The sequence below is a fragment of the Vidua macroura genome, chromosome 1 (assembly GCF_024509145.1).
Source record: "Vidua macroura isolate BioBank_ID:100142 chromosome 1, ASM2450914v1, whole genome shotgun sequence".
Taxonomy (NCBI): domain Eukaryota; kingdom Metazoa; phylum Chordata; class Aves; order Passeriformes; family Viduidae; genus Vidua; species Vidua macroura.
The window spans coordinates 134,441,432-134,453,901 of record NC_071571.1 but is presented as its reverse complement, the minus strand read 5'-3'; the positions used below and the strand labels follow the sequence as shown (position 1 = coordinate 134,453,901).

General features: G+C 33.3%; 1 protein-coding gene across 38 annotated transcripts in view; it reads right to left on the bottom strand.

The window, feature by feature from the left end:
- The window catches only part of RIMS2 (regulating synaptic membrane exocytosis 2), a 447,198-nt gene that overhangs the window by 201,903 nt on the left and 232,825 nt on the right, over nt 1-12,470 (bottom strand). For all 38 annotated transcript variants that reach the window (XM_053972036.1, XM_053972112.1, XM_053972077.1 and 35 more), the window contains 4 exons: nt 11,121-11,220; nt 10,260-10,383; nt 5,449-5,495; nt 4,187-4,299 (listed from right to left, as the gene is read on the bottom strand). In XM_053972036.1, the coding sequence (XP_053828011.1) occupies nt 4,187-4,299; nt 5,449-5,495; nt 10,260-10,383; nt 11,121-11,220 (384 nt within the window). The remainder of the gene's footprint in view (nt 1-4,186; nt 4,300-5,448; nt 5,496-10,259; nt 10,384-11,120; nt 11,221-12,470) is intronic.

Genomic DNA, 12,470 nt, shown 5'->3' with positions numbered 1-12,470 from the left:
ATTTCACAAGGGAAAAAATAAGTTATCACAGAACATTGCCATCCTAAGAAGGACAGAATCTCTCTCGCCATGCACCAAGGGTCCTCACCTGTCATATTCTGCCTTGGAAATGGAGGAAAATCAACACACTGTGCACACTACCTAGCATTTTCCAGGTCTTGACATTAGAGCAACAGCAATTTAATTTTATAGAGGTATAAAGGGGAGGAAGAAAAGGAAAAAGTACATGTGAAAAGGGAGGGGTAGCATGTGTTGTACTTGATCTCATGTCCTCAATGTGCTGACATATAGGCCCTTGATAACGAACCATAAAGGCTTTCAATTATGTTGCATATATTGCAACTATAATTAATATAACTTTATTTTTATTTCTTTATAAATTGAATATGTATGGAAAATCTGTTGAAGTGGTTCTGTGGTTCAAGTATACAGGGAAATAGATTCATTTGATAAATGACACCCCTTTTCTGCTAGAACTTCCACCAGTACAAAAATTAAATACTGTGATTTTATACTTGTATCCATTCACATGGTCTTATATTATTATTCCCTAAACCTAACTAGTGGAAAAGCATTTCAAGTTATACTTTTCATACAGTATTGAAAATGTAGCTAAAATTCAGTAGTTAAGCTAAGAGCACCAACATACAAAGAATACTTTTGACTTTTTCAAAATTATATTAAAGGAAAAACAACTCAGTGAAAAAATACAGAAACAGGAATGAGACAAAGCAAATAAAAAATCTATAATTGCAATAACAGTCAGATATTCCCCTGAAAAACAACACAAATAAAAAGTGCTATAAAATAAAACACAGATAATATGGATAAATTATATTAGCAAGTTATAACACACAATAGTTTACTGTAGTTGCACATAATTTGTTCAATTAAATATGTACTTGGGCAGAATAATTATTAAGGTAAAGAGGATTTCCTGTCTATGTGCAATGGTTTACTTTGTGGTCAATCCTATTAGTCAGCTCTAGACTTGACACTGTAACCTCCACAAAGAAAACACTTACACAGACCAATGGCAATACAGAGGAAAACATATGGAAGACTGGACAGAGGAAGACATCCCTGAATACTACAGTGGCATTGCTGTAGCTAAACCAGCCAAAACCGCACTGAACATAAAGAAATAGATTCCAAAATACTATTTATATTTAAAAAATCCTTTAAGGATCTAGAGCACTGTCTGAATAAGCCTATGCTCCAGTATTCATTCAAATACTTCAGACTTTCATCCAAACTGTCGTATCTCCATTTCTGCCTACAACTCTTGTATTTCACTGCCTATATTTCACAGTAACCACAGCTGCACTAACAGCAACCCCTCAGTATACATGCTACTGTTCAAAGGCACAGAAAATACCGAAAACACTTCCAAAATCTTTCCTTTAATCTATTCTCTCAGATCCATCACACCTGCTTGAATTCAGCCACCATCACACAGAATATCATTGACCCACCACTTCCACAAAAAACAACATCCTCATTTACTGATTTAAAGCTCCTTTATTGCCAGGGTTCTGTAGTTATTCTCTTGTCTACGCACTCCCCATAAAGTACACATTCACAATTACATTCAGAATTTAGTATTTCCTTTAATTTCTACCTTACTCAGCTATTTTGAATGAATATGTGATGCACCAACTGTTCTGTTAGAAAAGAATTGATTAAGACATGGAAGACCAAAATACTGAAGCACATCTATTTTGTAGCATTTGAAATAAAATATTTTTTGTAACTTGAGGAGATTTTCAAAATTCAGTTTTACCTCACTACTTCACCTTTGTTAAAGGTCCAAAATTAGAAAATCTCATAGTTCGCTATAATTTTTCAAAACATCTCCAACTGTACAAACAGGATTTTTTCACTAACTCTTCTAAAGTTTCAAAACTTTTAAAAATTATAGAGTGATAAACCCAAATATTAAAAAGTGAAGGAAAAACTATTCATCATACTACTTTCAAGAACATAAACACCCAAATCTAATGTCACAACATTTTTAATTTTTTAAAACTATCTTAAAATATAAGATCAAAATGAAACTACACTGATTGTTTTGAAAACACTCTTCCTGTAGAATACTCCAATTCTCATAAAGTCCTCTATTTCTAAAAATGCATATTAACCTACACATTGCAATTTGCCCAGTTAGGCCCCATGTTGCCTCCTATGCAGAGCATCTTCAGACACTATGACTAGCAAAGCAAAAAGTTCAGTACTTGCCTCCCAAAGTCTTGACCCAATAGCAGCAGGAGCTGGGTTGTACCCTTAACATGATTAACATGAAACACAGCTATTTCCAATGTTTCATTAGCTGGGCAGACAAGACAAGCATCCAAACTTTCAAACTGTCTACTATTGTTAGATGTATAAATTGCAACTTTAGAGAGGTACAGAGTATTTCTGACTTCAGTTTCACTCAGCTGAAGCTTTGTGTTCTCAGATAGATATCAGCTGCTCTCTGAGGAAAACACAGATAATATCAAGTAGGGAGTATTGAATGTAATTGCAAACAGTACATAAGGAAGGACCAAAAAAAAGGGAAAGATTTTCTAATGTCTCTTAATATTATTTTGGTTTCCTTTGATGGAAAGAAACTTTTTATAATAGGCATTTATATATTGAAACATTAAAAAATAAATAAAAATAGGAATTATGCCTTCTTGAGTTAAACACTGAATTTTATATGCCATTCTGAGAAATGAAACCTTTGGATTTCTTTTATTCTCAATAAATTAGAATATACCTCAAAATTTCCCAATACAATGATTATATACCTTAAACTACAGTATCCTATGAAACCACTAAATCAAAAGACTTACTGACTTCACTAAAAATCCTAATCTTAAACTCATTATGATTTTGATCTGAAACTGAAAAGTGAGAAAGTCAGTTCTATGTGGTTCCTATTTGGCCAATTATTCCATCATGTGTGTGCACTGGTCAACTGAGCAGCTAACTCTGGCTCTTCAATTTGCTGCTGGGAGCTAGGCAACACAACCTTTTGATAGCCTAATATTTTATGAAGTTTAGAAAAAAGGAATTTATTTCTTCCCTGTCTCCCCTATCAACAATTTTTACTGTCTTGTAAAAATAAGAGGGTTTTTAGAAACTTTGGTCTGCGTATTTTGACAGTTCATGTTCCCTTGTCATTGTACTTTTGCAAAGAACTCTGCATTCTACGGTCAAGATTTTTAGTTTTCCATTTATCCAAAGGATTGAATCTTTCAAAGTAATTAAGTATAACAACTACAGAAAATTATATATTGTAAATGTTTTTTCTGATGAGCAAACAAATAATGTCTCATGCACTGCAAAATGGAGCCAACATGGCCACTGAAGAGACAAAAATATTTTCTGTCTCCTCTATCAACACCATAAACCATTTCTGTGACACCTAGAAACAGTCTGCTTGGATTTTATGCATATTTTTATGGTACACTCAACAAATACAATTTGGAGGTATCATGAATGTGACATTTCCAAACTTGTTTAACACCAGTTTTGCACTGCTTCCATTCCATTTGCCTTTCCTTTTCAATATGTCAGGCCTCAACTGAGCACTTTTGAAAAATCACACTTTGGAATTTTAAATAACATGGAAAGGTGCACAAAACCCAACTTCTTCAGTTTATTACCAAAAAAAAAGTACTTTTAAAAGAAAATATTCACATAATGAACTTTTTTCTCTGTGAGAGTGAAGAACAAAACTGAGTAGCATCAATACAAAGAATACAACATGAGTAAAATATCAGAGGGATATCGGGGAAAGTTTGTGCATAAGAAATAAGTAATCATAGCATCCAGGCACACAGTAAATAAAATCTACCAACTCTACATGCAAATGTGACAGTTGAAAAAATGTTTACTCTCAACAGCACCAACATAACCGGAGGCCAAGATTTGACCTTTGTAAAAATTTGACTCTACCAGTCTAGCTTACCAGATAAATATATATGTATATATCAAATTCAACTCATATAAAATTTCCAAAAGCTAATAAAATGGAATATGATTATGAAATTCTGTTCCTGCCTAGACTGAGATGTATAGCATTAAACAAAAAATGCAGCTAGTTTAACAAGATATTTCTGTTAGAGGTAGCTAGCACTATAGTAAGAGTTGTATATGCTGCAAAAAGTACATTAATATCAATGAAATGTTTACATACTGAAAGTTGTCCAGACAAGAACTGTGGAACATCCCTTAACATGCCAGGACTCATAGGAGAAGTCACTGAAATAGAAGGTCGGTCCATTTTTTGAGATTCAAATGAACTAGAACCTGTAATTGTAAAAAAAAAATATTTTATACATAGTAGCAGTTATGCATATATTTCAACATTCTTTAAACAGAAATTGTAGAAATATAACCAAACATGCAGTAAAATTGTGATAAATATCACTTTTTAAAATCTATTTAAAATTACCAAATGATGATACTCAATCTTTTCGTGATCAGATGCAATCAGGAGCTTTTATTTATAGAATGGAATACAGATTATTCAGTTATTTCTGACTGTAATTATGTCAGTAAGTTGAAGGCCCAAAAATAAACACTTTACTGTGGTCAAATGAATTCAGTCTTCTGACTTAATATCTTGCACAATCAGACTAATTTTTAATTATATTTTTACAAAAATATCAAGATGTACACTATGTTTTTTGTGCATTTTGTTTCAAATCTACAAGGTCTGAAAATGGTCAAAGGACAAGTTTTGACATACAAAGCATAGAGAAAAAGTGAAGCATTTTTATAAATACAAAAGACAATCCACATCTCACAAAACATAAAATGAATTTTAAGAATTGGGCAATGAGCAAAAAGTCATTGAAGGAGTTTTTCTTATTATTGTAATGAAGCTTATGCCATTTCATTTATTCATGGCTTCCATTATAATAGCGTTCTAAAACAATGATAAAAAAAAACTCCAGGCTGAAATCCATCTTATCAGATCCAAGCCAAAGAACAAGTTATTCTTCCCTACTTGAAATATGGGTTTAGTCAATTTAAGTAGCACTGAGTTGCTTTAATAAAGTAAGGGTATTCTGAGTTCAAAGTAGCTATCACTCAGGCTGTAAACAAAGAACATTTCTTTCCCATTTTTAGTTTATGAGATGCAATTGAAATGCAAAGCAAGAGAACAGGATATTAAAAATTGCTATTAATGTTCTTATATATTAGTTAGAATTATACTTTCTTCAATCAAACCTCATCTAAGTTTATAACCAATGTCAAACCTAAATCACAATATCCTGAGTTTTGATAGCTTATTATTAAACAAAGGATGATAGATAATACAGTAAGATGACATATTGAGACAAATATAGACAAAAGGACAAGACCTATACTGACTGCAGAGGACATTTTTCATTCTATTTGTGCTTACATAAAAGGGAGAGAAGATTTTCCTACCCCATAATTGAAACTTACTGGACTCCAGCTGTGCATGTGTGCTGTCGGGTATTCTGGGAATGTCCCTGAAATCAGAAAAATTAAGACAAGCTGATCCCTCATCTAACAAGCATATTTAAATTTCAGTTACACTGTAACACTTCCCAATCCACCATGGAATGCCTCAGGAATGGTGCATGATCTGCTGGCTGTCTTCAGCCACTGGGATGATTATCTGTTATCCAGTATAAATAATTTCATTGTCAAATTAAATCCTACAGAAAAAAAATTGGTGGATGCAGCAGACAGGCTGCACAATCACAAATAAAATAATTCAGTAAATAAAAGAACAATCTCAGAGTTAATGGTAGACTAAAATTGTGAGCAGTAGATTTACGATGACATTATACATTAATTAAATTTACTGGAGTCTCACTGAAACATATTCGGCTGCCAGTCATGGCTATTCCAGTATATTCTTTACTGTCCTTGAACCACAAATTTAATCAATCTTACCTTTTCCATAGCCAAATAAAATGTATAAGTTCATTTGGTAAAATTTCATTCATTCATATACAAGACAAGTTGCAACACCTGCATTAAATTTTGTGCAGAGCCACATAATTTTAAAGCACTCAATCACATCCCCCCAAGCAAAGGAATATCTTATTCCTCTGAGGGGCAAACATTACTGTATGCTAATAAAAACTATCAATATGCTAATAAACCATTTCAGAGCTATTTGAGCAAAAGCAAGCAAGATGAAGAGCTTCAGTTCTGAGTCATAGCAAAACCAATATTTACAATCCTGTTGTGTGTTTCAGTGCAGTTGGTTTTACCAAGGCCACAGCCAGTCCTGAAGGGTGGCCATGGTGAGGAGAGGCTGCGGCTGCACTGAGCTGGGCCCAGCTGGCTCCTTGGGTGCCTCTGTGATAACATATTTAATAAAGAACAAAACAGCTGTGCAAGCTGTGAGAGAAAACAATGATAAGAAAAGGCCACGAGAGAAATGTTGTTGCAGACACCAAGGTTAGGGAAGGAGGTGGAGGAGGAGGACTGGCTGCAACTCCCTTTACCCCTGCCATGGACTCCTTGGCAGAGAGGGAGACAGAAAAAACAGGGGAAAATGAGTGAATTTGAGCCTGGGAAGAAGAGAGGTAGGGGTAAGGGGGCTTCAGTTTTGGTTTTATTTCTCACTGTCCTTTTATTTTATTAATTCCTAACAAATTAATCTTCTTCAAGTTTGTTTTGTCCACAATGGAAACTGCTGAGTGGCCCATAAACTTTTTTGTCTTATTTCCTCCCCGAGTCTTGCTGAGGAGGGAAATGGAGAGAAGAGCAAGTCTTTGGTGCTCAGTCAAGGTCAACCCACCACAAAGGCAAATGAAAAGGAAGGGGAAATGAAAAAAGTTCCAGTGATATCTACTGTTTCAAACAATGAAAGAGTCAGTATGATACATAAATAACTTATCTATTTCTTTTAGAAAAGCTTTTCCAGAATACCTTTAGTATATCTTTTCCAAACATTTTTCAAGACTTACTAGAAAGACAGCTTTACTAAGTACACTGAGGAATCTTTCCAAGTGAGTTGATGCACAGTATCCAATAATTGAAATAAACCAGAAGGCATAAAACTGCTCTAAGAGCCCACTACAGACAAGAAAAAAATCTCTGTTGTTAGTACCCAAAACTTGTGAGAAAATCACAAGCACTATTGAAGAAGCAAATATATAAGTTTGTATATAAGGAGAATTTATAACAGGATCCAATACTCGCCTAGTAATTGACTCAGAACTACACTCTTGAGCTTAACTCATAAATGCAAAAAAATTTCTTCTATTGTATGAGTCTGAAAAGAAAACTTTGAAAAAAAAAGTTATATATATATATAATATACATAAATCATTCTGAACAGAGTGAATAGGAGTTTTCTATACATAGCTGAAAAAATTAACTTGAGAGCTTTGAACATTATCATTTATGCTCCTAAAGCATACAGATCCTTGTATTTCATGGTAGTGTGAATGGCTTTTCTTACAAGGAACTCTCATAGAGATAAACAGATGGAGGAGAAGCAAAATTAGTTTCATAAAGACTTTGCACAGTAAGTTATGTTCCACTGCACACAAGTTGTATAGAGTAATTATTAAAACACAGTGCATTATTTCTTCCAAATTCAAAACTGAAGAAACCATGAAAATAACATGCATTTTAAGTTACTGTTTCTGAGAATTAGAAGGCAGAAAATAGTAAGTTCTTGTGTATAAGGGATAGCCAGCTCACACTGACTAGCAACTTGGCCATCAATTTTTATTTTAAGATGAAAAAAAGTGGTAAATTGCATGACAAACTGGCAAGTTTTGTTTTGTTGGTATTTTTTCAGAATGGCTTTCAATTTTATTTGCCGTGTCAGCTTAGCTTGTCATCTTCCATTTTCATAGCACTCAGCCCATAAAAAAGAGAAAAAACTAATAACTGTGTTTACTGGAGTTTGGTTTTGCTCTCAGATTATCAGGACGCAAACAGGTTCTCAGCTCAGTTAATTGCTGGTAACTGAAAATTTCTTGCACTATTTAAAGTGTTGCCATAAAACCATCAAGGAATTCTCCTTATAAATAATAAGATTTATCTCAATGCATATGCAAAATCCTTCAACTGGGCATCAATAATTCTAATGAAATAGATGCCACTGCTGATATCTAGGAAATAAGAACTTTTAAATATTGTACATACACTGAAACTTTATTTCCCAGAGAAGAACATAATCCTATGAAGTTATGGTTCCTTGGACAAGCATAGGCTATTAATTTTTACTGTCCATTTGATTACGAACTGAAACCTTCTAAACTGAAAAAAGTAATAGTCTTTCCATTTCATCAGCTCTAACCTCACGAAAAACATTTCTGACACGATGCTCTTAATATCAAACTCCAAAGTGTTGCACACACCTAACCAAAATCTAAAACCTACTAATTTGTAGGAAGCATTCATCACTGATACTCTTTTACATCTACTGCAAACTGACACTGGGAATCAAATGCACTGAACAACTCTTTTATCACTGATCTAGCTCAGTTCTTCAGACCAGGAGGCAAGTGGTTATGCAGAAAAAGGCATATTGAGAGCCCACATCACTTGGTTTAAGGAATTATAGATTACCTGCTCAAGTGACAGTGACATAATGGAGGGCATGATGATAAGGAAGCTGAACAAGAGACAGCAAATACAAAAGCACAAGAAATAATACAGGAGATTTTACACAATGAAAAGAATGCAGAAAGATTTTTAAAAATGGGTATTTTCAAGATGTGAATTGTTCCTTGAAACTTTTGCTATAAACTTCTATTTGAGAGATTCTATGGAATATTTGTGTATGAAATTAATTTGAGACCTCCTTTTCTGAGACAAGTAATGTAGTCTGTCCCTTAGCATTACTATTATACCCACACCTCCTAAGCTGTGCAAAGGTTTTTAAAGACATGACAGATGATACAGTCATTACCCTAAAGGGGTTCCAATTCCATACATATGCAGGAGATAAACTTTCATCTCACTGACAAGCTAAAGCTGTTTTTTTGTTATCATCAAGTCTGTTTAAAATTGTCTTATCAAATTAAGTTCCTACACCTTAAGTTCCTGATGTGTCCAACACAATAAGTTCTATTATAGCTGAAACCGTATGTTGTCCTCACTGGAATGCCGTTCTCAGATTATATAGTTTTAGATTTTTTAGTACTCCTTAATTTTTAGTAATGTTTTCTTATATTAAGTTACTGTGCATTCAAATAAAGGGTCACATATATTTATTAAAATGTAATTATAGAATCCTCAAACAGTCCAGGTTGGAAGTGATCTTGAAAGATCATCTGGTCCAAAATAAAATGGAAAAAGGAATCCAGTTGATATTACCTATCACCCTGTCCAGTTGTGTCCTATATATCACCAAAGATTCTGGGGGAAAAAAAGAAAATTCTTAATATCTGTAAATATCTTCAAAATCAGTGATAATCATTCCTCTCTTCACAACCCTGATGTAACCACATATGGAACTTCCACTGGAGAATTAAAAACATGATGCATATGCCTTTAGGGTGTAGGAACTTGGAAGAAAAAGAACAGTTGGAGAAGGGGAAATACTCACAGTCCAATACAACAAATCAACTACTGCTATGCAAGAAAAAATTAAGTTTAGACATTGAGAGGTAGGTTTGAAGGTTAATAAAAATGGGCAATGTACAGCACCAAAGAAAAAGTCCCATACAATTCTAACTATTCATTCAGATGTGTTCTGTATTATGTAACAAGCAATAATTTAATAGTTCCCTAGATGAAGGTGATGTGAATGTGGATTTTTGATTTTGATTTTGAAGGTGATGTGAATGTGCATATTGATTTTTTTCATTAGCATACTATATTTCACAGAAAATTCTACATTGCAGACTCTCTATAAATAGAGTTCATCATCAGTTCACAGACCAAATATGATCTCAAAATTTTATGTATGTGTTATGAAAAATAGGAATGGAGAAATAAAAATCAACAGTCAAGAATTACAACAAGGAGTATAACCAGTTTCAGAGCCAATATAGGCCGGCCCACCAACTGAAAAGCTAGAGAAGGGAACCTATTTTTAACCATAATAGCAGATGATACCCGAGACTCTGAGAACACAGGATTTCACACCATCTCTTTTTACTTACTGGCACGATCTATCATTCTAGCTACACTTTGGTTTACAGATTTTTGCATAAGATTTTTCTGTTTACAATGTTAATGAATTTTTTATATACTCCATCCTAAAAGTGAACAATTTTATCATATTTATTATAAAAATACATGGAATTACTTACCCTATTGGTCTTGAAACTACAAGCTCTACTTGTGGCTCAGGTTTGGATTCTAAAATGATATTATACACCTCCTCAAAGGTGGCTCCTTGTAGTATCCTTCCATTCCATTCTAATACTTCATCACCTGTCAAGGAATAACACCCTGCTTAGGAAGTTTGCTGTGGAGAGCACTTAAAATAACGATTTAAGCCATTCTACTGTCAGTTTTTTGGATTGTGTAACCTGTGTTACAGAACAAGTTTGGAGGCCTTCATGCAGGAAAATCCTGAGTTTTTGCAGGTTTTCTGCAGCCCAGCTTCAAACACGTAAAGTTCTGTGAAACAAAAATATAATCAGTAGGACCCCTACTGAGTTAGATGCTGCTCTTACTTGCTTTGGCAGCTGTGGCTTACAAAAATCCCAACATGCTCTTTAGAAAATTCATAACTAAAACATCATATCTCATCAACTTGGTTCAGATAGCTGTTAGGTTAATAGTTAATATTTCTTGAGCATGCTCTATTGTAGCAATCTAGGGTTTGCATGTTGGAACAGAAGCAGCTTCCTAGCCAAGGTGGTTCTACTCAAGCCTTTGTCATAGCTTGGTTTGCTCTAAACAAAATATACACCACAAAATGACTGGGGAGGACATCAACAGAATATTATTTTGAGTATAAAAATGAGCAAAAATGTTAAAATATTTTTTGAACAACATGAGAATATATATTTCACAAAAGCCACCACCTAGTAAGAGTGTCAGGTTGAATTCTGCAGTATTTCATCACATTTATTTAATATAATTTCACATGTAATTAAACTTGCTCACTTGTTCTCATCTTCAGAAAAGAAACTCAGCAGTATAGATCTATAGTAGATACATACCTGGTCTAAGATGCCCCACTGTATCAGCTAAGCTTCCTTTTTTAACTTTGGTGATAAATGCGCAGAGTCGACCTGATTCAGTCATCTTTCCTCCTACTACCTGTTTCAAATAGGAAGTATTTTCACATTATAAGAATTACTTTAAATTATTTAAATGTTCTGGCAATAGAAAGAAGAATTTAGCTTTTTCCTTCGATTTTATGTAGTAACACATATACACGTGAAAAAAAGCACCATAGAAGTTTGGCTATGATAGATTATTTTTGTAGCTATTCTGGCAATTTGTACAATTGAAAAACAATGAAAATAGAGAATCCCAAAGCTTTTAAATTTTAGCAAATACCTGCATAGTATCTCATGTTATAAATTACCACCCAAAACAATGTAAGTTATTGATCATTTGATTGTTCACTTCACTATTTTTTAACTGGAAAAAGATATATTTATGTAAGAGAACTCAGGATGTTCACACTAAGCAATGAAATTCCCTTTGGCTTGGCAAGTCATATGAAAACACTTGTCACACTATAAATTTCTCTACAGGGAACTTCAACAAGTTTGACCTTAATATTTATCTTAGAATCAGACTTACATGTCAGAATCAGTAATAACTAAATTCTTGAAGTTTCTTAATGGTCTTCATACTAGGATTTAAAATTTGTAATACTAAATCCAGTTTCGTTTACTTTCAATATGTAATTGAGAATTCAGGTCAGGGATAACTATTGGAAATCACTCTTTCCAGATGTCTACTGAGATTAAAAAGTAGTTACTCTTGAATCTGAACTATTAATGAATCTCACTGGAGAGTTCATCTTCATAATATGAGATTTTAGAAATTTTAACATAGATGTTTAAACAAAAAGTGCTTTCTAATGGTGCTGTTAATCTTTTCTCTTGCATTTTCTGGCAATTAGACAAAAATAAACATATAAAACTTGATGTTCAACTGGCTCCTCTGCTGACTTCAAATAAAATTATTGATTAATTAAATAAAAATTTAAAATCTTTCCAAAGCATGTTAGTATATGTAATACATAACTACACTGATTTAATCCTTACTCATAGGGTGTGACAATAACCTAATCTGTATACCTGAGGTGATATAAAAATCATGTTAAATAGAGAACAGAAAATTTAAACTTCTTAATAATTTCTCACAGCAATGATATGGAATCAAAATAAATGCATGTTTGTTTCTTCCACTGTTTATAGTTTGTACTCATTCTTGTACTAGCATTTCTGGGACTGCAAATTATATCACACAAAATTGAGGTCAATATATGAGCTAGAAATAATTCATAATATATTTAAAGAGCACTACATCATGAAAAAGAGGTTAACATATAA